We start from the raw sequence: 27830 nt of genomic DNA on the forward strand, positions 1-27830 counted from the left end.
AAATCTCCTTACCGTTGACGCCTAGACAGGAAGGGTTCCTCCCCAACCTTTGACAAAAGAGATGGAGTGGTTGGCGGTTATGCCCCTTCCTCTAGTGTTTAGGGTCCGAAATATCAGAGAAAAATAAAAACTTTAATCTATGTGGAAGCAGAGACGTATCATAGAGACGTAATGGAATAGGGTAAAGTAGTATGAACTATTCAGAATAAAAGAAAACTTGATAATTATTGGATATTAGTATTATATATATAATATATTTAAAATTATAAAATTTATCTTATGGTTTGAACAAAATATAAAAATCTATTACACACTATTAAAAGTTGGCAGAACTCGATGACCCTGAAAAACGGCTTTCCAGGCCGGGTTAAGCTTTTAAACTGCCAAACCCTGTAACCCAGCGGGTCTGTCGGACCGGTCTTCACGAGGGAAAAAACAAAAAAAACTCCAAATGAAGGGCATCGGGACCAGGGCTAGTTAGGTCACGTTTCTTTTCTTTTTTTTCCTTCCTCCTCGGAAATCTCGGAACATCCCGGCGACAATCTGCAACTCCGGTGGGCTCCTCGGAGACTAAGGACGTTCATGATAGACTTCCGACGAAATTTTTTATCATCATGTAAGTGATATCTGTTCTCTCGTTTTCCCCCTTTCGTTTTTATTTTCTTGGAGCTGACTGATTTCACCTATTTGACTCAAATATTCCCTAAATAACCATCTCAGAAGAGCTTAGAGGAAGACTCAAAGTCACCAGTCAGTATTGGATCTTCGGTAAAGATTAGAGGGTTTACGACGACCAGTCTCTCCATTTTCCTGTAAGTTCTTCACTTTTCTTCGTACTCTTCTTTTTAATCTCAGTATTATTAGATATTTTAGGGCCTCCGGTGTTTGAATACGACTAAATTTCAAGCTTGCAATCGTTCCTTATCTTCGATAGCCCCTCTTAGCAGCCCTCTTATCCTATTCCGTACGTTCATATTTTTTCAATCTTCTCAAAGAAAAAAAAAGTTTGTTTTTTTCAATCTATGTCAAGTTATTTCTGTCAATAGAATGGTTTACTAATTGAGTACAAATCGAGTGAGCAGTGTCACTTAATTTTGATCCTACAATGTCTTCTTGCTCCATTTGGGGCCAACAAATTATTGTCCTCGGTATAGATATCTCTGATGTTACGTATTGATGTGCAGACAAATTATGCGTCCTTCTCGGATTTTTTGATGTCTTTCTTTTTCATTTCAGTTACTTATTTAACTTTGTTAAATTTGTAAGGTGGATGAAGGCAGTGACTTCGAAAGAAGTACAGCTACTTTAACTTAATTTCAGTGGCACTTTATTTTTCTACTGCATTGAGCTTATTGAATTTCACTGCATGTGGGCCTACCAACCAATAGTTCGACTTACTACTAAAATGTTAAGCTAGCATTTAAACATAGGGCCCGTAGTATATGGAAGGATGTGGAGAATGAATGCATAGTTGTGGACTTAAGTTATGCTGAAGTTAGATTATATAAATTGAAATCCAGCCTCAATATACATTTTTTGAGGTTTTAAGTTAACTATATTTTTAGAATTTTTAAAGATTTTTTATGTATGTTAGTATTTTTAAAAATAAATATGTATTTATGATGTCAGCATTGGTTCAACCGGCGGTCCAACCTGTTGAACTGGTCTGACCTGGACCTGGTCACCTAGGTGATCAAGTCCGTTTTTATAACATATATAAGATGATAACTATATAAAATATGGCCAGATAGACCTGCTCTGTCAGATTAAATCTAGATGTGGATGGGGTAGATCTACTTAGTACATAAGTACTAGCTTGGGGTGGTCCCCTCCAATCACATGGAGAAGATGAGGGGCACCATTTGCATAAAAAATGGGTCCAATTCATCTTCTCCATATGATTGGAGGGAATTAGCCTCTTTGTTACCACATGTATTAGCAACTCTTTACTATTTTCGGATAGTATCCCAATCTTAAAACTTGGGTATTTCGTTACCTGTTCAGTTTAATTTATACTTATTTTGTTACCCTTTTTGGCTGAGATGGAAGAAGCTATTCCATTATCCATTTGCTTACTCGATTACCCTCAGGTAGGCGGGTAAATGGGAAAATAAATGGATAAAACAAAAGATTGTAATAAATTATTCTAAAAGTTAAAATAATCATAAATGTAAGTAACGTCAATAACACAAGATAGTTAATACATATATATTTATATAAAGATCAGAGAAAATGGGGAGGGGCCATGCTGCCTTGCTCCACCTAGTAATATTTTTCTACTAATATTTATAAAAGAGAATGGTCAAAGGGGGTGGGGCCTTCCTCCTTTTTTCTTCTGGATCTTGGTTTTAGATATTGAAAAGAAAAATATAGACAAGGAGGATAATGAGACTGGTTTAGGGAATAGGGAGAGAATGTTAAGCTTTTGTAAGCTTTCATATTACTAAAATTTAAATTATAAAACTATTTATAAATATTTTCTGGGTAATCTGGTAATCAGGTATGAAATAACTGTTATCCATATCCTTTCCATTTAATACATGGTAAATGGATGCAAGGGTAAAATTGCTTTAATCTTTAATTGGGTAAGGACTGTTAGACAAATAGTCAGATAATAAAATTGCCATCCCTACTTGAAGCAGTGTAGAGATCTTGGTTGCTAAACCTAGACTCTGGAGTTGTTTGGCCATGGCCTGATAGGTGTTGTCACATGCATAGTTTGTGTATAGAATATGTAGAATGTATAGCCCATATAAGGCAGATTAATTTATTTTGGAAAGCGATATAAGGCAGATTATTAATCCGTATCAGATGGCAGGATGTGTCACACGGTGCATGCTTATGGATTTTTGTGATTGGTGTGACGCAACTAAATAACTCTTTACTCTTACATCATATTCATGTTTGAGTCAACCTGCATGTGTGCATAAGTGTACTTTCGGTAAGATTTTGCAGGACAGTTGGCAGCTTCTTCAATTTTAAACACATCAAGACTTTGGTTGCAACTCAATGGTCTCATGGGGTCTTTTTTTTAAAACAGTTGTAGGCTGTCAAAATGCAGCATTCTAGATACTTAGATGAGAAGTAACTTTCTATGGTAAGTAATTCAAGCGCTTCAATTAATAGTCAATATGCATTAGATGGGTACATTTTTATATAGTTTTAGCTGTGTAACCGAAAAGTTTCTGTTAAATGTGAAATGGGATTTAAATAGCATCGCATTTGCTATAAAGTATGAATTAAGAGAATTTTAGCAAAATACTCTCACGAGTTTTTTTAACAAAGTTTACAAAAGATTTGATATTATACTTAAGAAATTTGCTGTTTTAAATTTTAAAATGGATTTGGCACATATTTGAGTTCATTCCCTTGAGTCATATTGTTGTAGTCAGTATCAGTGGATGAAGAAAATGGAAAATTATACACTCGAGATGGTCTGTGCATAAAGGCCTAAGAGTAGTTTCAATGTTTGTTCCTTTAGATGAATGAAACATATATGAAATTTAGTTTTGAAGACCGACTTTAACATAATTTGACTTTGGTTCTTCTTCTGTATTACCACTGACTGATGCGGTTGTGTTAATAGTTTCACTATAATGTTTCTGTTTTATTGAATTCTGGAATGTAAAGTATTCTACCAAAAAAATTTCTGGAATGTAAAGATGCAATATTCTCCCTTAAAACGACCTGAATTTTTTTCAGTTTGCCATGAATCACTGAAGCCCGCAAAACTCTTTGAAAATCTTTACTCTTGAAATCTTTTCATCTTCACCGCTTCTCTCTCTTTTACCTTCTGTTCATGGCTCCATTGGAAAATCTTCTGGAGTGAAAAACAGTGGACCAAAAAATGGAATATATAGTTGTTGTGAGTAAAACCAATATAGAATGGCTCAATTAGAGAGCATGCTGAAGTTGGTGAATCCTCTGAAAATATGCATAAAGCTTGCAATAAACCTGTATTTCACAAAGAAGTGAATGTGAACTAAGACATTTCAAAATGACAGTACGTAAACGTCTATCAGGTGTAATGTTACTAATGTTACTTTATATCGGAGAACATATCACCTTGCCAATTACCCCTTAGAAAATCCACGACATTTTACTTGATATGCAGACATCCACCCCTGATTGGAGACTTTTGATGACACAGGGATGCTAGTGAAATGAGGCACTAAAGAGAAGAGGGTACAAAGAAAGCTTAGTGTATTCAAAGAAATCATGTACTTGATTTTAGTGCCATATGTAAGAATTTCTGTGAGTTCTCCTAAAATGCCAGCACCAAAGTAATGTAACTTTATAACCAAGAACAAAGTCCAGTAGGTTATTATTTGATTGTGGAGATTAAATAAGTTGCAGAGCTGCTCTAGTGACCAACCAAATATTGAAACACAAATGATCTGATGATATGAGCAGCTATATGTTTAAATCTGTTTTGTTCATCGTGTAATCTATTTTTTAAGCTAAAGAAGCAGGTTCGGTGGGTTGGCAAAGTGGAGCTGATTATCTGATTGTTTAATTAAAGCTTTCTGGAGGCATTTATTATTATCTCATTTCCTGCTTTTAGCAGAGCCAGTGGAGAAATTAGGGCAGTGGTTGTTGGAAAGTCTTGCCTTTGTGTCACGTAGCAGTGGCCACGTAGTCTCTTTCTCATCAACCAAGTTGGTGTCTTTCTCTCCCTTATCTTCTTTAGGTTGCCATATGTACCTAATGGGGATGTTACTGTTTTTTATTTTTGCTGTGTCATTTTTTGGTAGAATTCAAGGGTTTTTTTCAGCTTTACCTTCTCTATAGGCAACATCAACACCAAGGAGGTAGGCTAAAAAACCATGGCCTCATAGAGATGTTGAAATCGGCTAGGAGTGATCTTCCCAAAGAGGAAGATGATGATGAAGGAGACCTCTTCTCAGAAAGGTATTATACTAGGTCTACTAATGATTGTATTGATTTGAGTAACTGGCCTTTAGTTGGAATTTTCAGTTGAAACGCTCATCAATGTCTTTGGGAGGAGCTCAACTTCTGCTGTGTCTAGAGAATACTTAACTTGCTTCGTTTTAGGTTTAAGTTGTTCATCCTTTCGTGTGGGAGGACCAATCTTGACTCAGCTAAGCCCTCTTATGGGTCACGTTAGAGGATACCCTCTTTTCTCGGTGTTGTCTAGTTATATGTTGACCGAGGAAGCCATGAATATTGACTGGGTGATCAATCAGATGATGCCACATGCTTATTCTCCTCACACATCTTATCTATGCATACCTGCATAACCGTCAGTGAAATGCTGTCACTTTACTCTCTCTCTACCTCTTGCTCTCATTGTTTGTATTTCATTTATATTGTTTAATAATATTTTTAAAACTATCCATTATGAAATGTATCAGGTGCATCTCTATCCCTGACAGATGTAATGCGTATTTTTCTTAAATCCCTTAAATGCTTTTTATGTTTTCAATTTTACTTGTCTTATTCTATTTATGGTAATGATATATGTCTACTTGCATCTATAAAAATGATAATATGTATACTTCCCTCATCGGAGAGGGAGAGATTACTTTGTCACCTTTTACACTTCTAGTGTGTTAAACATTTTTCTTATTCCATGCATCTTGGCTCCTGCAGGAGACATGGGGTTACAAGTTGGTGGCAAAGGAAATGAGCAGAAGATTGCCACACCAAGGTCAAAGCATTCTGCGACGGAGCAGAGGAGGAGCAAAATCAATGATAGGTATAAAACTTGAAGTACATCAAGTTTGTTTCTGGCCTGTTTGACTGAGTGCGGTGTCTCAGGAATATTGTACATAGAAAATTCAGTATCTCCTAAAATAAAAGCTTCTCATCATTTTCACATGTATGGTGATAGAGGATAAAAGAAAATAAGGATTTGTAGTTTTCGATGATGAAACCTGCATTAATTTTTACATTTTGCGGTGTTGGCACATAGATCTGATATTTTACAATGTTTGCGTATTAGGTTGTATTCTACTATATCTGTGGGTTTATACTGTATAGTTTTTTTCATGTGTTCTGTTTTAATTTTATTCTGGTACTGCTGAGGTGTTGGTGAACATGGTTTTAAAGCTGCCGTTTCATGCTCCTGCATTCAATTTCTGTTAAGATCATGCTTTTGGTTTGACTAGCCAAAATTTTAATTAGGTGACATTTGTGGCGTTCTGTTGCTCTAGAATCATTCCCGATCATGGTCTCATTGCCCTTTGACTGATACCTGATTCCATGTTCTAGTTTTGTTGAGATTTACAAAATTAAATTTTCTTTTTCAAAAAATATTAAAGATTCTTGTGCAATCCTCATAAAAGCTGAGCACTTGCCACGTGTACATTGACTTTACCTTTATTTGATTTGTATGACAGATTTCAGATATTGAGAGGACTCGTACCCCGTAGTGATAAAAAAAGAGATAAGGCATCTTTCCTTCTAGAGGTAGAATATGTTCCAAGATGCATATTGTATACTGACTTTACCATAATGTCTGTCTTTTCCTGAATGTTTTTAATCTTCATCTCATGGGAAGATAATTGAACACATTCAATGTTTACAAGAGAAAGTCCACAAGTATGAGACCCCTTTCCCAGGGTGGAACCATGAGAGCATGAAACTGATGCCAGGGGTAAACAACTAGTGCATTTCTCTATGTTTCGTGTGCCTTAGAAGATATTTAGTCTGCTTACTAGAGAAAAATCTCACAATGCACTTGGTACCATTTTAACTCCCCCCCTCCTCTCTCTCTCTTTCTCTCTCTCTCTCACCCTCTTAGCTGTGTTGCTGGTTATGAAGGGCATGATAAAACTGGATCTGATATTCTCTCTGTTTATTTTCTCTTGAAACAGAAGCACAACCAAGGACCAGGAGCGAATATACCCGACCGTGCTTGTGTTATGAAAAATGGGTCTGGTCCTGGGTTGATGTTCACAGGGAAGTTTGATGACAACAGTGTTGCTGTCTCTCTAGCAATGCTTGCAGCTGAACAAAATCCTCTGGAATATGACATTGGCACAGTCCCACCGTACAAAACAATAGATCATCATCCCACAGGCTTTGGATGCAAGGGTGTTTCTATTCCTTTACAGCAGACATTGTTCCCTCCAGTTGTAAGGAGTGGTGGCGGGCTTGCTCAACCTTCCCAAAGACTGATGTCCGATGCTGAGAGTATTGCGCATCAATGGCTGAGACCGAGCTCAGCTGAGAGTGATTCCACGGAACAAGAAGAGATGACAATTGAAGGAGGCACGATTCGCATGTCTGGGATTCATAGTCAAGGGTGAGACTGCTGTGTTTTACCTTTTATTTTGCCGTGCATTTGTGTATTTACATTGATTTTGGAAGCAGTTCAAATATCTTGGTCTTTTTTGAAAGTCTACCTGTGCTATTATGAACTTTCCAGGAAGACTTAGAAAGCAAGAGAAAAACTCCATTGTTAACTTCATTTGTCATCATCGGCATCATTATTAAGTAGCTCTAACATATATTGAGATCCTCTTCCTCCATTCTGCTCTATTGTTAGCAAACTTCTTCCTTAACTTTTAGTTCAGGTATTTCTGACCACTGCTATTGATATAATTTTCAGCTGTTTTAGGATGAATTGATAATGATAAACTGCAATTATTATTAGGCCTCCTTTGGACATTGTCTCATCTTTGTTTCTAGTTGCTGCTCTTCCTTAAGTCTATTTCTCATTTGGTCTTTCATAGTTTTGCTACGCACCTAACTCAACACTCATATTGCTACATTTGTATTTACTATCATCTCCATTTTAATGTAAATGTGCTTTTCCCGTGTAATATTTAACACCATAAAGCATAAATTGTCTAAAAATAATATGTATTCTTATTTTTATTACAAGATTCTGTTCCTAGTTTCAATCAGTCATTTCTTGCTCATAGATTGTTCACGTGCTGTGAAACAGGTTATTCAGTTCTCTATCTCAAGCTCTGCAGAACTCCGGCATGGACTTGTCACGAGCTAGCTTCTCTCTTCAGATAGATCTTGGCAAGCGGGCTAGTAGACCTTATGCTACCACATCTAGTGCTAAGGTAAGTGTCTTTTGGGTGGGTTCAAGGTATTTGCCATGATAATCACGACTTTGGAGTGAACTTCCTTTTGAACGAACTGTATTAGTTTCTTTCCAGTTAGCAATGTTTCTGTATGGAAATTTCATGGCTGGTACTTCCCCACGAAAGAAACATTTTTTGAGTAGTGTTATTTTTCCTTCCGTTCATTTTAGGATCAAGAGGACCCATCGTCTTGTACGCGGGCTATGGCACATTCAAGGGTAGCGAGCAGTGGTGAGGATTCAGATCCTGCTCAAAAGAGACTCAGACTGGATAATAAGTGACTTTTTCAATCTCTATTGTTTTTTCCCGTCTCCTTCGATTATATTATTCCTGTTTCAGCCTTGTTGATAAACTCTCCGTCCAGTGTAAATGTTGGGGTTTACGCTTTGGCAGTAAAGCTGGATTTCAAAGCATTAGGTATTCTTTTATTTGTATCTTTCCTTTTTCCATTTGTACAGAAGCTTCCATGAAAAATAGAGAAGCTGCTCATGTTTTTAAAGGCTTCCTTTCATACGAGAAGTTTGTGTTCGCTGCATATTATAAGCTTATGCGAATGGCAGAGAGCCGCTCGGGTTCCAGACTTTTCTCTCTTTGACTTGGCCATGCCTCTGAATATGTTCTGTTTTTTTTTTTTTTTTTGTATGTGGGGTGAGGTGATAATGTGTAAACTTGTTCAGGGCTTCCTATATGTTTCAAATGGAACTTAAATTTCGAATATATTTTTCTAATTTTAATAAAAAGCATTAAGTGAAGGTTACATTTAAAATATGATCATTTCGATTTTCATATTATAGTCAAGTTTTGGATGTGGGTAATAAACAAATGATATTAATATCGACCATCCGGTTGGATCAGTAAACTTGGTAGTAGAAATATCCTAAATTTATTTTGTGTTATAAAAGCCGGACTAAACTTGCCTGTTGAACCGGATCTAATCCGAAGCAGTTTCTTCCTGGGTCGTTGGTTTTCTGAACTCAGGGAGGCTGAAAACCGGCTTTTCTGGCCGGCTGGAGCGTTTAAACAGCTAAACCCTTTAACCCGGCGGGGCTGTCGGACCGGTCTCCATGAGGGAAAACACAAAAAGCACGAAATGAAAAGGCTCGGGACCAGCGTTAATTAGGGTTCATTTCGTTTTTTTTTTTCCCCCTTTCCTTCCAGCGTTCTGCCGCCTTCTCCCTCCTCTGGAATCTGGGACATCCCGGCGACAATTTGCAACTCCGGCGAGCTCCTCGGCGACTAAGAACCTTATTAATTGGCTTCCGGCAAACAATTTTATCCTCAGGTAAGTGAATTCTGTTCTCTGGTTTCCCCCTTTTCGTTTTTTTTTTCTTGGAGATGACTGATTTCACCCATTTGACTGAAATCTTCCCTAAATAACACTTTCAGAAGATCTTAGAGGAAGATTCAAAGTCGCCGGTCAGTATTGGATCGTCGGTGACGATTTGTGGCTTTCCGGCGATTTCAGATGACCCATTGAAAGACGCTTCCTTCCATATTTTCCTGTAAGTTCTTCACTTTTCTTCCTTCTTTGCTTTTTAATATCAGTATTATTAGATATGTTAGGGCCTCCAATGTTTGAATATGACTAAATTTCAAGTTTGCAATTGTTCCCTATCTTTGATATAACATAGTCCCTCACAGAATAACCCCCCTCCTCCTTTCCTATACCATACGCTGATATTTTTGTTATATTTTTTCAATCTTCTCAAAAAAAAAAAAAGTTCATGTGTTTTTTTAATCTATGTCAAGTTATTTTCTGTCAAACAGAATGTTTTACTAGTTGGGCACAAATGGAGTGAGCAGTGTCACTTAATTTTGATCCTACATGTCTTCTTGCTCCATTTGGAACCAATAAATTATTATCCTCGGACTAGATATCTCTGATTTTATGTATTGATGTGCGGACAAATTATGTGTCCTTCTCGGATTTTATTATGTCTTCCTTTTTCTTTTTAGTTACTTATTTAACTTTGTTAAATTTGTATGGTGGATGAAGGCAGTGACTTAGAAAGAACTACGGCTACTTTAATTTAATTTCAGTGGCACTCTATTTTTCTACTGCGTTGAGCTTATTGAATTTCACTGCATGTGGGCCTATCAGCCAATAGTTCCACTTACTACGAAAATGTTAAACTGGCATTTAAACATAGGGCCCATAGTATGAATCTGTGGACTTATGGAAAGATGTGGAGAATGAATGCATAGTGGTGGACTTATATTGTTAGGCTTAAATTAGATTATATAAATTGAAATTCAGGCTTGATATACATTTTAGATGTTTTAGATTAACTATATTTTCAGAATTTAAAAAGAATTTATAGGTATTTTTTCAAGATTTTTACTTATTTTAGTAATTTAAAAATACAAATGTATTTATGATGTCACCGTCGGGTCAACTGGTGATCCGACGTGGTTGACCCGGTCTGACCAGGACTGGTCCGACCCGGACCCATCACCTAACCAGGTTGGTTATCAAGTCAGTTTTTGTGACATATATAAGATGATAAGAATATAAAATAAGGGCAGATAGACCTGCTCTGTCAGTTTATATCTAGATTCGGATGGGGTAGAACTACTTAGCCCATAAGTACTAGCTTAGGGTAGTCTCCTCCAATCACATGGAGACGATGGGGGGCACCATTTGTGTTAAAAATGTGTCCAATTCATCTTCTCCTTATAATTGAGGGGGCTTAGCCTTGTTGTTCCTATATGTACTAGCAAATCTGTACTCTATTCGGATAGTATCCCAATCTTAAAATTTGAAACTAGAGGTGTAAACAGGTAATGGACAGAACAGGTAATGGGTATTCCATTATCTGTTCTGTTTAATTTATACTTATTTTGTTACCTTTTTAGCTGAAACAGAAGAAGCTATTCCATTATCCATTTGCTTACTTGATTACCCACAGGTAGTCGGGTAAATGGGGTGTGCCTATCCCACCTTGCTCCACGTGGCAATATTTTTGTACTAATCTCTATAAAAGAGAATGATGAAGGGGGCTAGGGCCTTCCCCCTGGAAGCTCCCACCCCATTTTTTTCCATTTCCAATCAACCTTGTGAGGGAGGTGGAGTGGCTCTGCCTCTCTTTTTCTGCTAGATCTTGGTTTTGGAAGTTCAAAAGAAAAAGGTAGGCAATGCTTCCTTCATATTTGTCAATGTGCTTAACAAAGGGTCATACCACCCTCCGATTTGAAACGTCGCAAAAAAATAAAGACATTAAAATGTTTTCATACCTGAAATGTGCTAGGTTGTAGAATGATAGTGACAAGCAGGATAATGAGATTGGCATAGGGAATAGGGAGAAAATGCTAAGTTTTTGTAAGCATTCAGTTTTTACTAAAATTTAAATTATGAAACTATCTATAATGTTTTCTAGTAATCGAGTAATCAGATACGAAATAACCATTATCTAGGAAATTTTCTGTTTTAGATTTGATAATATTTTCACAAAGTTTACAAAAGATTTGATAATATACCTAGGAAATTTGCTGTTTTAGATTTTAAAATGGATTTCTGACACTTATTTGAGTTCATTCCCTTAAGTCTTATTATTGTAGACAGTATATCACTGGATGTAGGAAATGAAAAATTATACACTTGAGGTGGTCTGTGCATAAAGGCCTAAGAGTAGTTTCAACGTTTGTTCATACTTGGTAATTTAACATAATGTTGTCCTTTAAATGAATCAAAAGTAAATGAAATTTAGATTTGAAGACCAACTTTAACATAATTTGACTTTGGTTCTTCTCCTGGATTACCGGTCACTGGTGTCACTGGATGAGTGGTTGTGTTAATAATTTCACTATAATGTTTCAGTTTTATTGAATTCTGGAATGTAAAAAGGCAAAATGCTTCCTAAAAAATGACCTGAAACTCATTCGGTTCACCATGGAATGTTTCACTCATGCCGCAAAAACTCTTCAAAAGTCTTTACTCATGAAATCTTTTCATCTTCACTGCCTCTCTTTTGCCTTGTGTTCGTAGCTCCATCTGAAAACCTTTTGGAATGAATAGTAATGGACAAAAAATCGAATAGATAGCTGTTGTGAGTAAAATCGATATAGAATGGCTCCATCAGAGCACATTGAAGTTGGTAAATTCTCTAAAAATATTGATAAAACTCAACATAAACCTGTATTTCACATTGAAGTCGGTATGAACTAAGACAAAATGGCAATATCTGGTACGCCTATCAGGTGTAATGTCACTAATGTTACGTTTTATTGGAGAGCATATTGCCTCACCAGAAATCCAAGGCATCTTATCGGGTATGCAGACTCCCACCCCTGATTGGATATTTTCAATGACACAGGGACTTATTCTCCCTTATCTTCCTCAGGTTGCCTTGTGTTCCTACTTGGGATGTTAGTGCTTTTATTTTCGTTGTGTGCCCTATCGCTTTTTGGCAGAATTCAAGGTTTTTTATGCTTTTCTTTCTGTACAGGCAACGGCAACATCAAGGAGGGAAGCAAAAAACCACGACTTCATGGAGATGATGAAATTGGCGAGGAGTGATCTTCTTGAAGAGGAAGACGATGATGAAGAAGATTGCGTGAAGAAGGAGACCTCTTCTCAGAAAGGTATTATACTAGCTCTGATGATTATCATATTGACACGAGTAATTGGCTTTTCGTTTGAATTTTCAGTTGAGAGCCTTTCAATGTCTTTGGAAGGAGCTCGACCTCCACGGAATTGAGAGTACCTAACGTGCTCCGGTTTAGGCTTCAGTTGGTCATCCTTTCAGTATCTGCGGGGGGGGGGGGGGGGACTCAGCTAACCCTTCGTTTGGTGCACGTTAGAGAAGACTCGTCTTTTCTCGCTTATGTCTAATTATATGTTGATAGAGGAAGCCATGTATATCGACTGGGTGATCAACCTGAGGATGCCACATGCATGTGCTCCTTGCATATCTTATCTATGCATACCCTCATAGCCTTCAGTGAAATGCTGTCAATTTATTCTCTCTGCCACTTTCTCTTGTTGTTTGTATTTCATTTATATTGTTTAATAATATTTAAAAGCGATGCATTATTAAGTTTATCAGGTGCAACTTTAGCTTTGTCATATGTAGTGCTGTATTTTTTCTTAAATACCTTAAATGCTTTTATGTTTTAAAATTTACTTGTCTTATTTTATTTAAAGTACTGATATGTGGCTACTTGCCTCTATAAAATGATAACAAGGATGCTTCCCTCACCAAAGAGAGAGAGAGAGAGAGAGACCACTTTCATCTCCTTTTACACTTCTAGTGTGTTAAACATTTTTTTTTAATTCTGTGCATTTTGGCTCCTGCAGGAGACGCGGGGTTAAAAGGAAATGATCAGAAGACCGTCACACCAAGGTCAAAGCATTCTGCTACGGAGCAGAGGAGAAGGAGCAAAATTAATGATAGGTACGCTTTTGTTTTAATGACAGGTATAAAACTTGAAGTACATCAAGTTAGTATTTTGCCTCTGTCTGACTGGCATCTCAGGAATACCGTACATAGAAAATTTATTATCTCCGAAAGCAAAAGCTTCTCACCATTTTCACATGTATGATGATGGATAATAAGTCCTCTCTGTCTATTCTGTTATGCATAGTTAGCTGGTAGAGGATAAAAGAAAATAAGGATTTGTAGTTTTCAATGATGAAGCTGCATTATTTTCTACATTTTGCAATGTTGGCATGTGGGTGTGATATTTTACAATGTTTGCATGTTAGGTTGTAGTCTACTATATCTTTCAGTTTATACTATATGATTTTCTTGTGCATTCTGTCTTCATTTTATTGTGGTACAACTGCTGAGGTGTCGGTGAACATGGTTTTAAAGGTACCATTTTCTCGCTCCTGCAGACAATTTTTGTTAAGATCACGCTTTTGGTTTCTTTTTCAGCATGACTATGCGTGCTTTTATTATATGTTGGCTATATATGAATTCTAAAGAGGTTTTGTGTGACTTATCTGGCGGTTCTGTTGCTCTAGCATCATTCCCGACCAAGGTCCCTAGGACTGATACCTGACTTCATGTTCAAGTAAATTAATTTGTTGAGACCTATTAAATTGAGTTTTCTTTGTCAAAAAATATTAAATTTTCGCGTGCAATTCTCTTAAAACCTGGGCACTTACCAATGTATACATTGACTTTACCTTTATTTGATTTGTATGACAGATTTCAGATATTGAGAGGACTCATACCCCATAGTGATCAAAAAAGAGATAAAGCATCTTTCCTTCTAGAGGTAGGATGTGTTCCAAGATGCATATTGTATACTAGTTATACCATAATGTGTCTTTTCCTGAATGTTTTTAATCATCCTTTGATGGACAGGTAATTGAACACATTCAATTTTTGCAAGAGAAGGTCCACAAGTATGAGACCGCATTCCCAGGGTGGAACCACGAGAGCATGAAACTGATCCCATGGGTAAACAACTAGTGTATTTCCCATGTTCCATGTGCCTTCATAGATGTTTCAAAATTGTTCTGCTGTTATTGTGTATGCTTTTTAGGGAACACACGACCTATACATTTTTAACCTCCCCCTCCCCCAAGTTAGCTGTCTTGCTGAGTAAGAAAGGGCATGATAAAACAGGATCTGATAGTCCCTCAATTTATTTTATCTTGAAGCAGAAGCACAACCAAGGACCCGGAGAGAATATACCTGACCATGCTCGAGTTATGAAAAATGGGTCTGGTCCTGGGTTGATGTTCACAGGGAAGTTTGATGACAATAGCGTTGCTGTCCCTCCAGCAATGCTTGCATCTGCACAAAACCCTCTAGAATCTGACATCGGCATGGTCCCACCTTATAAAACAATAGATCATCATCCCACAGGCTTGGGAAGCAAGGGTGTTTCTATTCCTTCACAACAGACATTGTTCCCTCCAGTTGTAAGGAGTGGTGGTGGGCTTGCCCAACCTTCTCAAAGACTGATGTCCGATGCTGAGAGTATGGCGCATCAGTGGCCAAGACCGAGCACAGTGGAAATTGATTCCACTGAACAAGAAGAGATGACAATTGAAGGAGGCACGATTCGCATGTCCGGGGTTCATAGTCAAGGGTGAGAATGCTGTGTTTGACCTTTTCTTTCACCGTACGTGTGTATGTGCATTGATTCTGGAAGCAGTATAAATATCTTGTTCTTTTTTGAAAGACTACAAATCCTAATATGAGCTTTCCAGTATGACTTAAAAAGCAAGAGAAAATAATGTCTCCATTGTTAACTTCTTCTATATCATCATCGTTATTCTCATCATCATCAAGAATCTCTATTATATATTGGTATCATATATATGTGTTTCTGACCACTGCTATTCATATCATTTTGAGCTGTTTTAGGATGAATTTGATAACGGTAAATTGCAGATATTATTAGGCCTTTTGGAGATTGTGAGACTATTAGAAATTGACTCATCTTTGTTTCTTGGTGCTTCTCCCATGTGTTCCTTACTCTATTTCTAATTTTGTCTTTCATAGTTTTCCTGCATTCCTAGTCTATTTCTAATTTGATCTTTCATTATTTGCTGCGCACCTAACTCAGTACTGATGTTGCTATCATTTGTATTTTACCAGCATCTCCATTTTAATGTAAAATGTACTTTTTCTGCCTAATATTTAACATCGTGAAGCATAAATGGTTGAATAGTTTACCTTAGATAAGGGATATGAGATTATTTGTTTTAGGAAAAAATAATATGTATTGTTAAATTTATAGCACGATTCTGTTCCGAGTTTCATTAAGCATTTTGGGCTTATAGATTGTTCTCATGCTGTAAAACAGGATATTCAGTTCTCTAGCTCATGCTCTGCAGAACTCCGGCATGGACTTGTCACGTGCCAACTTCTCTCTTCAGATAGATCTGGGCAAGCGTGCTAGTAGACCTTATACTACCACATCTAGTGCTAAGGTAATGTCTTTTGGGTTTAAGGCATTGTGATGTTCATACAGTCTTTGGTGTGAAGTTGCCTGTCACCCATATTCAATATCTTATGAATGAACTGGATTAGTTTCTTTCCAGTTATTTTGTTGTTCTCTCCGTTTCTTTAGCAATATTCCTATTTGGAAATTTCATGACCGGTTCTTCCCCACATAAAGACACATTTATTGATTAGTCTTTTTTTTGCCTTTGGTTCATTTTAGGATCAAGAAGACCCATCATCCAGTTCGCGCGCAATGGCACATTCAAGGGCAGCGAGCAGTGGTGAAGATTCAGATCCTGCTCAAAAGAGACTCCGACTGGATAATAGCTGACATTTTCATCTTGAATTCGATTATATTATTTCTTGTTCCAGCCAGGTTGATAAGCTCTCCGTCCAGTGTAAATGTTGGGGTTTATGCTTTGGCAGTAAATGTGGCATTCAAAGCATCAGGTATTCTTTTATTTGTATCTTCTCTTTTTGCTTTTGGCACAGAAGCTTCCATGGAAAAATAGAGAAGCTGCTCATGTTTTCAAAGGCTTCCTTTCATACGTGTAAGTTTTTGTGTTCACTGCATATTATAAGATTATGTGAATGGTAGAGACTAGAGGAGAGCCCCACTCGGGGTCTAGACCTTTTGTTTTGACTTTGACTTGGCCGTGCATTTTTATCTGTGGAGTGATAATGTAAAAAGCTGCTCTCTGTGGAGTCTGGACAGAGCTTCCTGTTGATGTTTTCTCAATTTTAATAAATACCTTTATGTGCTGTTTATTTTACTTTTTAACTGTTGTAATCTTATAGTATTTAATATTTTGTTTTATACATAATATATTTAAATTACGAAAATTAATATTAATATCAATCACAAACTATTAAAAGTAAGTTTACTTTTTAAGCATCATAAAAAGACTATTGCACGCATGATTTGCTTATGGAATACAAAGGGAAATTAATTTATTGAAAATTTGATATAAGGCAGATTATTAATCAGTAATGGGTTGGCAGCAACTAAATAACCCATACATTATATTCATATTTGAGTACATAATTTGTATTTTTGGTAAAGCTTTTGCTGGTGGCGACTCTGGTTGCAACTCCATGGTCACCTGTTTTTTTTTTTAAAGGATTTATATGAAGTAAGCGAAAATTTTCTGTTAAATGAGAAAAAGGGATTTAAATAGCGTCTCTATCTCCTATAAAGTATGAAGTGTTTCCTCAACGTTAGCAAAAAATTACATAAAATACCTAGGAAATTTGCTGTTTTAGATTTTGAAACGGATTTCTTGCACATATTTGAGTTTATCCCATCGTGTCTCAGAATCACTGTACGAAGGAAATGAAATTTTATGCACTTCAAATGGTCTGTGCATTAAAGCCTAAGAGTACTTTCCATGTTTGATCCTTTAGATGAATGAGAAGTAAGCGAAATTCAGTTTTGAAGACTTGAAAACAATGGACAAAATCTTGAATACATAGCTGGTCCAGTAAAACCAATAGATAATGGCTCAATTAGAGAGCACACTAAGTTGATAAATCCTCTTAAAATAAGCATATAGCTCGCCATAAACCTGTGTTTCACAAAGAAGTGGGTATGAACTAAGAAGGTCAAGTAATGTAAAATTCAGGAGAAGAATCAAAATAATGTAACTGTATAATCATGACAAGGTCAAGTAGATGATTACTTTGATTGTGGAGATTAAAAGTAAGTCTCAGAGCTTTTTCTAGAGACCAAGCAAACATTGAAATACAAATGAACTGATGATATGAGCAGCTACATGTTTTAACCTCTTCTGTTCATCAAAAGAAGCAGGGACAGTGGGTTAGCTCTACTATGTTCTTTATTCTTCTCCCTTTCCCCTACACAGACAGAATCAAGGATAGAGCAAAAGTGTATTTCTTCATATCTACAGATCAAACCTCGAAGTCTTTAGTCCTTTTGATCATACAAAAAAGAGTCTCAAGAAAGTGAAACAGATCAAACCACAATGTGCTGAATCAAGGAAGAAGACAGAATTTCTATCAATCACAACACAAAAAGGGGAACTGTTTATCACAACTTGCCTAGAATCATCCAATATCAACAATCAGAGTGTGGAAACAAAATGAGACACAGATTTCTGCAGAGTTTATTACACAAGAGATGGTTCCTGAAAATGATATCTCGAATTACATTCTATATGAGTAAAGAGACGAGAATCAGAATTTGATTCAGGGAACCTGTCTTTCGGCAGCCTCGGCCACAATGGGTAATCTGGGCACCTGCCCAAGCAGGCATGAAGTGGACCCATAAATCAAACACACCAAAAGATACAGAAACACTGTGCTGTCAAAGCTCATCACCAAGTCCAACCCCAACCCCTCCTTGGGGTTGAAGGTTCTCTCGAGAAGATCTGGAAATATGAGTAACACATCCAGAACTATAGCTTGCATGGTATTAAACCTCACATACCTACTAAAATTGGGATTTCTGACTACAGCAAAGTAAAGAGCTAAAAACACTAAAAACCCATTCAAGGGGAAGCCTTTGAAGACTCTGATAGCAGGCAATAAGGGTTGAAGGAAGACCTGAATGGGTGAGAATTGAGTTATAACATACTTGCCGTATTGGATGCCATCAAAAAATGGATAAAAATAACAGATAGCCGAGATTAATCTATCTGGGGGATCCGCAGAGTCATTACGAGCTTGGAGCGAAAAGGATCTCCTGGGTTTTGTTTGAATCCGGAGATTATTTCTGCGAGAGAAGGTCAAAAGAGGAGAAGAAGCTTTGAGGGGATGACTGAAGATATGGGTACCGGAAGCAAACCGCGGAGGGGTCACTAGGACCGCAAATACGATAGCCATTTGTTTGGGAATGGCAACCCTGATCCCTCGAAAACGAACAGAGGGAGACGAAGGGTGTGGAGCCAAATCAGGATATGCTTCCCCTGCTACAAGTGAGAGAGAGCTCTCTGAAGGGCCACTTCTGGTGAATTAACAAAATACGCGCAACTCTGAAAGGCCTCCGCCCATGAAGAGAGCACAGAGGAAAATGGGCTCAAACGGCTGGGTAGGCCCACTAAAGTCAAGTGGCTTAGAACATTATCGTTATAAAACGCCCAACTTTTATGACTCGGTTCTCCCTCGAACGTCAACGTGACGTATTTTTGGTTTGATTTGAATACTTCATACTTGAGTTCGAGCTCAGCCTTAAACCTAAAATTGGAATCAAACTTGAGCAGTGTTTGAGCTCTAACCAATATTTACAACTAAAAAATATAAAAATAACGTGATGAATTTAATACCATAAATTATCACATAGGATCCAAGACTCGTACTAATGTATAATAACCAACTTAATAGACTTGAAAGAAAGAGCAAACACTTACATTAATAGTGTTTATTCTATTGGAGAACAATAACATTAGATGTTGAGGGACCCAAAAGAGTTGAATGATCGGTTATCTTTGACGTTTGAGGTAAATAAGAATAATTATCAACCAACTAAATAAGGAGTTGACGAGAACAATTAGAGTAAAAAGTATTTTCGTAAAAAAATTATTCTAATGAGTCAACTCATGAGTTAAAGAGCCGAGTTTGAAAAATCTCAAACTTGACTTCTTATACTTAACTAACCTTATTTTTTTAAGTTTGAACTCAAGCAAAATTCAAGTAAAAATTGAACTAAACTGAACTCAAATGGTTTGGAAACCGGTTTGGATTGGTGCCACCCCTACTTCCAAGGTGAGTTCCTGTTTTCCCCTCCTTTCTTCAACTGCAAAGAATATGGCGGATGGAATGGAATTTACAGGAAAACCTCAAGAGTAAAACTTCATTCTTCTTTCCCCTCACCCTCCCATGATCGATAAGTTAGAAGTTAGAACCGCTCTGGTTTGTTCACTTCCATTTGCTTGGTCTTTCAATCAGATCCCAGGAAAAGGCTGGGAATATCCGGATACATGGTTTGCATTTTTTATAATCATCTAAACAATGGAGTTTTCATCTATTTTATGAAAACGAAATTTGCACTCTGATGAATAAACAAGAAAGTGTGATTTCCATTCTATCTCAAAATAACTTCAACATAAAATCAATCTTGGCTGATTTACAAAAAAAAATTTCCATTCTAAACCATTAACAAAAAGAATGATTCCCCCCTATTCTTTATATTCATCTTTTTTCTAAATTCTTCACAAGGCAACAAGAAAAATTACAAAAAAAAAATAAAAATCACATTACCATGTGGGAGACTCTGGCGATTTGGTGGGTTGGTTTGCTTGAAATGTTTTGTAGTTTAAGAATCGGAGATGGAAGAATCGGTTTCTGAATGGAATTTTACTTTTTTAGCTAAACGAGATCTACCTTTCCCAACTCACAAGAAGTCTCACTCAATGACTGGTATCTGTGCTGCTGCCCATTAAAACTGTTAACTTAGAACTCAAGACTCTTTGTTTGTTTCGGTTGCGGAGAAGCTCTTGGATCACTGAAACTCCCACCTGCCGCAACTATTGGAAATTAATTCTCTCTTGGATCGCTAAAGCTGATCTCATCTCCGCCATGCCCTCTTTTATCATCTCTGCATTTCGAAGCGCCTCATTAATGGAGTCAGACCAGTCTTTTTTTCTTGGATCGATCATTTGGGTCAAGTCCCAAATCATGCCAGGAGATGAAACTGGTTTGATATTTGATGGAGGCCTCCACAATACTAATTCTGATCTTTCTTCCGACTCAAATCGGAGGTCAAAGAGAAGGAGTGAAGGAAGAGGAATGTATCGTCTTGAATCCCTCTTCTAGGACATCTTCAAGAGATTTCCAGCCCTCCTCTTATCACAAATCCCAATTCAGCCGGCCGCAGATTTCCAGAACAACGAGTAAATTATACTTTTAATATAAAGACAGGTGGAAAACTGGCAAACGTGAATCCATATCCTCCATCAACAGATTAAAATATAAACTGGTGTAATCCGCACTCATCTGTGCAGGGTCAGAAAAATCCTCGATCGTATTTATACCTACGCTGCCCTCAAATATTTTCCCACGATCTAAATATTCTATGATCTGAATTTTTCAATTCTTGTTAGTATACCTTTCGATGACTGGTGACAACGAGACAGTGGACCGCGAGTGGAGAAATAAGAAAATATGACCTCTGGGATTTATTATTAGTTAAGAAAGGAATTCAAGGCTTCTAATCCCAACCCATTAAGCGTATGTATGCAATAGTCGTGGTTGCGGCTGCCCAGAATCCGGAAAGAGAGAGAACCTTGAATAACTCAATTATGAAGTAACGAGATTTATTAGAATTAAATGAATCCTTCTGGGTTGACTGCAAATGAGAATTGGGTGGTTGGACAGATGGAATTGGACATTCCAAAGCAATCTCTGACTTCCCGTCTCCGCAAATCAGTTCCGAAACTCCCTCTCGAGCTAGCCTGGACCATTCTGGAGTTTTTCTGCTTATTTCTTTTCAGTTTTGATGGTTTCGGTGTTCACTTGGCATCTGCAGTTTCCTCTAATTCTTCTTTCAGATTCAAGGATAATCCTCAACAATCCTGTTCATATATTGACGAAATAGTTTAACTAGAAAATGATCTCAGGCATAGGATACTGACACAAATGAGAGTAGTGGTGAAGAAGTTCACGGGCATTACATCATCCGCAGTTCCCTTTCACATTTCACCTTTTTTGCTTTTCGACAAGACATGGCAAGCACAACTTTAAAGTCGGGAATACTCTTTGAATTCTATCTATCTTTCTTTCCATATCCTATCTTGTACACATGCAGTTGGCTACTTCCCTGCTTAAATGGGCAGGGGAGGGGAGGGGGGTCTCTGTACATGAAACTCGAAATTATTGCTCATAAAATATAAATAAACGTATAACATATACGTATGTAACTCAGCTGCCATCCAGGAAGAACCCAAGTCTCCGGTTCAGTATCAGACCCAGCTGCTCCACGCTTTCTAGTTATCTCCCCTCAGCGTTTTGTGAGAAGCTGTAAATCAACTCATCATCCAATCAAAGAATCACAAACCCATAGGATGGCCAACCCTCGGAGTACTACTTCTACTCCATTCCACACGAATGTCTGGAACATCTTGATCCAAACATTCTTGTGGATTGGAGTAGAAATACTCCTCTTCCTTGGGTCTATCAGAAATCACTACCCTGGTTGTTGGGCTTCCCATTCGATCAATGTGAGCATCCTTTACAGAGGATGAGAACTCGCTCCAGCTCAAAGACCCATCATTGTATCGGTCTATAAGATCAACCAGAAGTCTTCTGTCTAATAGAATTGTCTTTTTGAATCCTAAATATCTGAAACGTAGTATAGAGCCAGATTATCAGTAAAAGTTTTCTTATCACATAATATTATAAAATAAAGTTCATTCTCAGTCATTAGAATTCGTGATAATACCTGCGATGACCTTCAACAACTTTGGCCATATTGCCATCATAAGTCGGGACAAAGATATCACTCTCCAGAGAGACCAAGTAATCCAAGGCCGCCATTTGAGAAGAGTGGTTTTGGAAAAACCTTAAATCTGATGGCTCCAACAATGTCTCCTTCCGCACCTATTTGATAAGTATTAAACCAATAACAATTCGATCATTATAACATTAGGAAGTCAATCTCTATCAGTCAAGAAGACCTTGAAATCCATTCATGCTCTCCAACTACTTACCAGATTTGGGAAATCTGATGCTAAGCTAGCCATTCTCCTTTCTCCCCCGTAGATTTCCCCCGCAGCAATGTAAATCTGGATATTTGGGTCAATATCAAATGCCCTCAAAACAAGAGCAGTTTCCTCTGGAGTCAGAGGGCAAAGACCATCTTTCCTTTTCAGGTCTGAGTTTATGACCTTCTCCTTCCACCAAGGATAGGCATACCTAGCAGGATAGATTGATCACCAAATTAAGAGAGAAGTTAAACAAGAAGCTTTCTAGTTAGTTTGAACAAAAAATAACAATACTTACCTCATTCTTGTCAACTCCTCTATCTCTCCATCATTGCAGCCTTGAGTGCAGCCAGAGAATGCCAACATATCCATTTCATATCGCAGATGAAGTACAATAAATGGGCCATTTTGCCTCAGTAGTCTGATAACTCTGTGGCCCAACTCTTCTATCTGAGGAGTAAATCTGAGTGCCCTGAAATTTACACGGCACCTCAACTTCTGTATCTCCATGGGTAAGCCATTGTTTGCAAGACGGGCATCAGTCTTATTCAAATGCAAAATTTTGTGCTTCTGTATTAGAGGAAGAATCTGTTGCAAGCAAGCACTAGAAAATCAACATGTGACTTGAATATAGATTTGAAAAACATGAGCTAGCAAAGAATGACAAGGAGAATCAGGCAAAGAATAGACTGACCTGATTGAGATAGTAAGAGAAATTAGACCAACTAACAGGTGGCATAGAGTAGACCATTCCCTGCTCTGCTCTCTTCTTTAACCTAGGTGGCAGCTCTTTCAGCACTCGAACCTCGTCTCTCAAGGATGTAATGAAATGGTCCACATCAAAAATGTCTTGAAACTCACTAAAACAACAGGTGACAAAATCACTAAGCAAATAGCCAATACTTGGAATCAGGACTCCCAGGAAATACCATAAAATTTCAAATACTTCTAGCCTGAAGATAAAAATTAATTCTCACCTTGGATCTGCCCAGAAGGAGGTTTTATCCAGCTCGGGAACAATTAAAGTCACATTTAGACATCTTGCTATAGCCACCATATCACAAATCTATAAAGCAATAACAAAATGAAGAACCAGTAAGCAAACAGAGCAAACATTTGCAAAGTGCACGCAGGATGAGATGACCAAAAGTAGAGATCATAAGCAGAAATTCGAATAATAAAACAGAAAATCTGCAATACTCACTGCAGCCCGCATCTGATTTAGTCCCCCATTGCAAGACACCATCAAGTAGCCGTTGTTTTTGTAAACCCCTGGAAAATAGACACACTTAAGCCAACCTTGAGCGGTAAAAGATACATTAAGGCAAAGTAAACAGCATGAACACTTCCTGTTAAAGGAAACATGGTGACAAAGTGACAGGAATTTCATTCTAGTCAAAAAACGAATAAACTCGAACAAGAACTAAGCAAAAAAATTCTATAAGCATACCGCAAAGGAAAAATATGAAAATTGATAAGAAATCCATCAGCGTCACACAAAAAACTCGATTCCTCAGCGGGGAATTCTCCCGAACGAGGGTTCCAAACAAGGAAAAACAAGTACTCGCTTTGACTACATACAGCCAAAGAAAATCGATGATAACTAAAAAAAAACCTCTCATCTTCAGTAGTGTAAATGAAATCCCTAGACAACATATGAGAATCATGTATACTTCTACGGATTCTCCAAAACTTTACCAATAAAAGGCATTTGCAACCATTCGGAAGAACTTACTTTTGGGTGGAAGGGTAATCCTCTGAGAAACGGCTGTTTTCAGAGCCAAATGCGTATCGTCCGGCGTAAAACAAGAAGGCCAGCCCTTCAACACCCTCGGTCCCCATAGCTCACCCAATGCCGTCAACTGCATGACACAGGTCCACAGCAGAATAGTAGTTGTGGCCCTAATTATCCACAGCTTCATCCGAGGCCGAGAGACCATCGAACCTTTCAACTTTTCAATCTTTGAATCACCCACATGTTTGAGACCCATCTGTCTGTGATTCTCTTGTTCTGCAACGACGTAACTAGATTTCTCCACCCGGCACATTCTTACACCCCATATAAATACATAATCCTACTGCATATAAAGGTACATTACTATAACGGTATTGCCCCTTGCTGCAAGAAAATGGAGATGACAACCGGGGCTCTTTTTTGGCACCGATCTAAATAGTCAGAAGGAATGTACACGACTAGCTACCTCCTTTCCCTGAAACAAGACGACCCTTGAAAACGCGGCTCTTAAAATACAAACCTCTCCAAACGCCACAAGCCTCCTCGATTCCGATCAATGCAGTATCAAAGAAAATGCAAAGAAGCGAAGAATATAAAGGATCAAGATCTCAAAACAGCGTTAAACTTTTGAAACGCAGGAATACTGTCTGATTGAAGTATCAGAATCTATAACCTTCAAGATTAACATAGAGGCGGACGAAATTCCAGATACTGAATCAGAGGTTCTTCAGTAGGAGTTCCATTTTTAGAACGAATATCAACCGAACGCGGAAAATTTTTCTGCCTTCTCGGAAAAAACAACCCGGCGATCACATATACAAAACGCTCCTCCAAGATCAGCCAACTACGCCAGCCGCATTTTGGATCCAAACGAAACACCTCCGCCGAAAATAATGCCCCGTATCAAAGATTGACCAAGAATTAGAACAATTCCGACACAAAGTACAGCCAAAACAATCGTAGTTTCGCCGCCGATCTGTCATAAACCGTCCAAACCAGGCCAAACGACGTGAAGATCCCAGCCGTCGAGATAACCGACTCGCCGGCCGCCGGAAAACGCAGAGACAACGCCACTCCTTTTTTCTTGCTATTTTCGAAGCGGCAAAATATTCCGCGTCGGTGTTGTATATACGCTAATCAACAGCCTTCCGTACGGCGAGCGCCCGATCGATCTTAACCTCGGCTTTGACCTCAAGTCAGTATTTAACCGCGGTTCAAATAGCCAATAAATGCTCACCAGCTGGATTAAAGCATTACTGGGTCCAGCCTCCCACCTGGCACGTCCTGCGGCCGTCCGATACTAACGCGTGTCGCTCGCTGACCGGCGTCCATTAAGGTGTCGAAGTACGGAGTACCCACCACGAATGCGGCCGGGCGGGCGGGGACTTGCTCTTATCCGCTACTCCGATATATCGCTAAAATCTCACCAGCCGTTAAGTTCGGACTAACGACGTTTGCCGTGGAACGTGTCAGAACGGTCGAGCTGCTCCTGGGCCGTGTCAACATTCTGACGCCCTGGTGGGCACAAAAATCCATTCTCGAGCCCCTATGACCGCGAACGGCGAAGAATGTCTCACCCAGAAAAACCCAAAAAAGCAAAAAAAGTGAACCACAGTAAATAAAACCGTATCGGATCCGATATAAGCACTTAATTTTTCTACCGTTACACTCTTTCTCGATATTATTAGTATGTAATGACGTAGCGGTAACCCGATTATAACCTGATTAAGCTTGAACGACATAAATGTAGCGACTTGTCGCCTAAGCGCTGACTGCTGACGATTAAACGGCTATTAAAAACTAATTTAAGCCTTTGTTTGTTTTAGACTTTCTGTCACTTCCGTTCTTAAGTTGTCAGCCATTATCAACGCTTTCTTCCTCAGCTGACTCGATTTAAATACGGAAAAGCTCGTTTCATCACCGCCGGCGGATAAATGTTATAAGAACATAGGCAAGTTCTGTTAGTTCGGACTCTTGCAGATCGCGTGTCTCAAAGTAAGGATTTGCGGACAAGAAGATGGAGGGTTCCGTGGGCGATACCGTGATTACAGAAAGAAACAGACATGATCAAGACAGTTCATCTTCCTGCTCCCATAAAAAACAGCACGACGAATTGATTGATCGTCATCCGATGGTCTGAGACTATTCCAAGGGGTTTTTTCTTCTGTGTTTCCAATCAACGAGGACGTTAATGGTTTTTTCTTCTTTTTCCGCAAGGTGTGCTCTCAACACGTTATGATTTATAGTAACGTTCATCAGAAAAGGAAAATGACAAAGGGAAGCTTCACTTCAATTAAAACAATAAAGCCTCTCTCTTTTTCCGTTGTTTTCAGTTAGTAGAAAGAAACTTGAAACCAGAAAGTATTCTTCATGCCCGTTTATACAGCATAATTGCCCAACCACTAACTGCACAGGCTTCATCTAATATTTCTTCCGAAAAAGAAAAACCACTTCCACCTCCACCTCCTCCCGTTCAACCCAGTTACTCCATCTGTTCTGTTCATATCTGCGGAAATGCATTTACTTTTAGCGTTCTATCTGATTTTAAGGAGTCTGAATGACATAACTAGCAGTAATGGAACATAAATAGGATTCAGATATTACCTCAGAATGTTATGGCTGCAGTAGTGGGGATAACGATCAAAGATGTAATCAACTACAAAAATAAAAATTATAAAAACGGATGGTTGATGGATTCCTCTACTTGCGGAATGGGTTCTTCTTCTACAATGTTCAAGCGATAGATCCATCGCACCTTCCAGTAATTGGTAACTTTTTCTTGCTCATTTGCTGTAAGCAGTCGCGAGAGAGGCGACGTCGCTTTCGAACGGGACGAGAAGCCGCTTTCTTTTTGGGTCTCAGTTCTTTTTTATTTTTTTATTGTTTTCAACACCCGACGACGAATCCCTGCTCGGGGATCGATCTGGAGTTCTGATCTGAGCTCGCTCGTGAGCTCGACCTCTGTCGGGGTTCCCAAGGATCACACCTCTCGGCCCCTCCACCATTCTCAATTAATTATGCGAACCCAATGACTATTACATCATTCGTTTCGTCCGCGATCGAATCATATGATAAAAAGATTTCGACTCGGAGCACTGATCTCTATTATCCTTTCCTTTCTCGTTCTGTCGCCGGGCCAAATTGGCCTCAATCTCAGGAGGGAGAATCCAAGGTCATTTTTCGGTCTCCCGCTGAAGCAGAGAAATTCCCAACACGCTCCGGAAGTGGCATGGCGGGCCCTAATTGTAGAGCAATCAGTAGTTTATTTTGTCGGTGACGAGTGAGCCTCCTTCACAATTGTTAAATCTTGATCTGTTACATCAGTGGGATTCACTAGGCCCTCCCGGAGCGTAGCTTCAGCAAGGAAGGAGAGTGGAAGGAGTGGAATCTGATCTTCGATTTCCCACAGGTCCACCAATTTATAGATGGGTTTAGGGTTCCGAAGACATACAACCACCAGGATGTACGGAGG

The 27830-nt window shown here is 38.4% G+C and overlaps 4 protein-coding genes across 10 annotated transcripts; 2 read left to right on the forward strand and 2 right to left on the reverse strand.

The window, feature by feature from the left end:
- Positions 1–504: 504 nt before the first annotated feature.
- LOC137941586 (transcription factor BIM2-like) lies at positions 505–8749 on the forward strand. Of its 5 annotated transcripts, none has more exons than XM_068787061.1 (9): positions 505–616; positions 721–812; positions 4565–4658; positions 4792–4911; positions 5614–5719; positions 6363–6432; positions 6840–7270; positions 7916–8042; positions 8234–8749. In XM_068787061.1, the coding sequence occupies exons 4-9, from the start codon at positions 4881–4883 to the stop codon at positions 8342–8344; spliced, it is 876 nt and encodes a 291-aa protein (XP_068643162.1). In that variant the 5' UTR covers positions 505–616; positions 721–812; positions 4565–4658; positions 4792–4880; the 3' UTR covers positions 8345–8749. The 5 variants fall into 5 exon arrangements, with proteins under 5 accessions (XP_068643162.1, XP_068643161.1, XP_068643163.1 ...); XM_068787060.1 differs by having other exon boundaries at positions 4568–4658; XM_068787062.1 differs by having other exon boundaries at positions 724–812; positions 4568–4658.
- Positions 8750–9190: 441 nt separating this feature from the next.
- Positions 9191–16608, forward strand: LOC137942215 (transcription factor BIM2-like). Of its 3 annotated transcripts, none has more exons than XM_068787918.1 (9): positions 9191–9345; positions 9450–9565; positions 12509–12644; positions 13360–13456; positions 14216–14285; positions 14375–14470; positions 14674–15107; positions 15828–15954; positions 16188–16608. In XM_068787918.1, exons 3-9 carry the CDS (start codon positions 12551–12553, stop codon positions 16296–16298), a joined length of 1029 nt encoding a protein of 342 aa, XP_068644019.1. In that variant the 5' UTR covers positions 9191–9345; positions 9450–9565; positions 12509–12550; the 3' UTR covers positions 16299–16608. The 3 variants fall into 3 exon arrangements, with proteins under 3 accessions (XP_068644019.1, XP_068644021.1, XP_068644020.1); XM_068787920.1 differs by having other exon boundaries at positions 14677–15107; XM_068787919.1 differs by having other exon boundaries at positions 9453–9565.
- Positions 16609–18056: 1448 nt separating this feature from the next.
- On the reverse strand, positions 18057–18888 carry LOC137941760 (protein TIC 20-v, chloroplastic). Its single transcript, XM_068787329.1, has one exon. It carries the CDS (start codon positions 18806–18808, stop codon positions 18173–18175), a length of 636 nt encoding a protein of 211 aa, XP_068643430.1. The 5' UTR covers positions 18809–18888; the 3' UTR covers positions 18057–18172.
- Positions 18889–21518: 2630 nt separating this feature from the next.
- On the reverse strand, positions 21519–25465 carry LOC137941006 (rhamnogalacturonan I rhamnosyltransferase 1-like). The gene is made up of 8 exons (XM_068786195.1): positions 24359–25465; positions 23828–23895; positions 23601–23689; positions 23318–23483; positions 22922–23211; positions 22630–22834; positions 22362–22519; positions 21519–22261 (listed from the first exon to the last, which is right to left on the reverse strand). The coding sequence occupies exons 1-8, from the start codon at positions 24669–24671 to the stop codon at positions 21970–21972; spliced, it is 1581 nt and encodes a 526-aa protein (XP_068642296.1). The 5' UTR covers positions 24672–25465; the 3' UTR covers positions 21519–21969.
- Between the last annotated feature and the right edge of the window lie 2365 nt (positions 25466–27830).

The sequence above is a fragment of the Aristolochia californica genome, unplaced genomic scaffold (assembly GCF_029961685.1).
Source record: "Aristolochia californica isolate CCGP_79_NKW_82.1479 unplaced genomic scaffold, dmAriCali1.0.hap1 SCAF_9, whole genome shotgun sequence".
Taxonomy (NCBI): Eukaryota; Viridiplantae; Streptophyta; class Magnoliopsida; order Piperales; family Aristolochiaceae; genus Aristolochia; species Aristolochia californica.

What these genes read in the sequence shown, in the direction of transcription:
- LOC137941006 (XM_068786195.1), bottom strand. Translation starts at nt 24,671, where the DNA reads ATGTGCCGGGTGGAGAAATCTAGTTACGTCGTTGCAGAACAAGAGAAT. An exon ending in TAAATCAGATGCGGGCTGCA is followed by an intron (nt 23,690 to 23,827) that starts GTGAGTATTGCA and finishes ATTGCTTTATAG; the next exon opens with ATTTGTGATATGGTGGCTAT. An exon ending in TCTCTTACTATCTCAATCAG is followed by an intron (nt 23,212 to 23,317) that starts GTCAGTCTATTC and finishes TGCTTGCAACAG; the next exon opens with ATTCTTCCTCTAATACAGAA.
- LOC137941760 (XM_068787329.1), bottom strand. Translation starts at nt 18,808, where the DNA reads ATGGCTATCGTATTTGCGGTCCTAGTGACCCCTCCGCGGTTTGCTTCC.
- LOC137941586 (XM_068787061.1), top strand. Translation starts at nt 4,881, where the DNA reads ATGATGATGAAGGAGACCTCTTCTCAGAAAG. An exon ending in AGGAGCAAAATCAATGATAG is followed by an intron (nt 5,720 to 6,362) that starts GTATAAAACTTG and finishes TTTGTATGACAG; the next exon opens with ATTTCAGATATTGAGAGGAC. An exon ending in CTACCACATCTAGTGCTAAG is followed by an intron (nt 8,043 to 8,233) that starts GTAAGTGTCTTT and finishes CGTTCATTTTAG; the next exon opens with GATCAAGAGGACCCATCGTC.
- LOC137942215 (XM_068787918.1), top strand. Translation starts at nt 12,551, where the DNA reads ATGGAGATGATGAAATTGGCGAGGAGTGATCTTCTTGAAGAGGAAGAC. An exon ending in AGGAGCAAAATTAATGATAG is followed by an intron (nt 13,457 to 14,215) that starts GTACGCTTTTGT and finishes TTTGTATGACAG; the next exon opens with ATTTCAGATATTGAGAGGAC. An exon ending in AAGCATCTTTCCTTCTAGAG is followed by an intron (nt 14,286 to 14,374) that starts GTAGGATGTGTT and finishes TTTGATGGACAG; the next exon opens with GTAATTGAACACATTCAATT.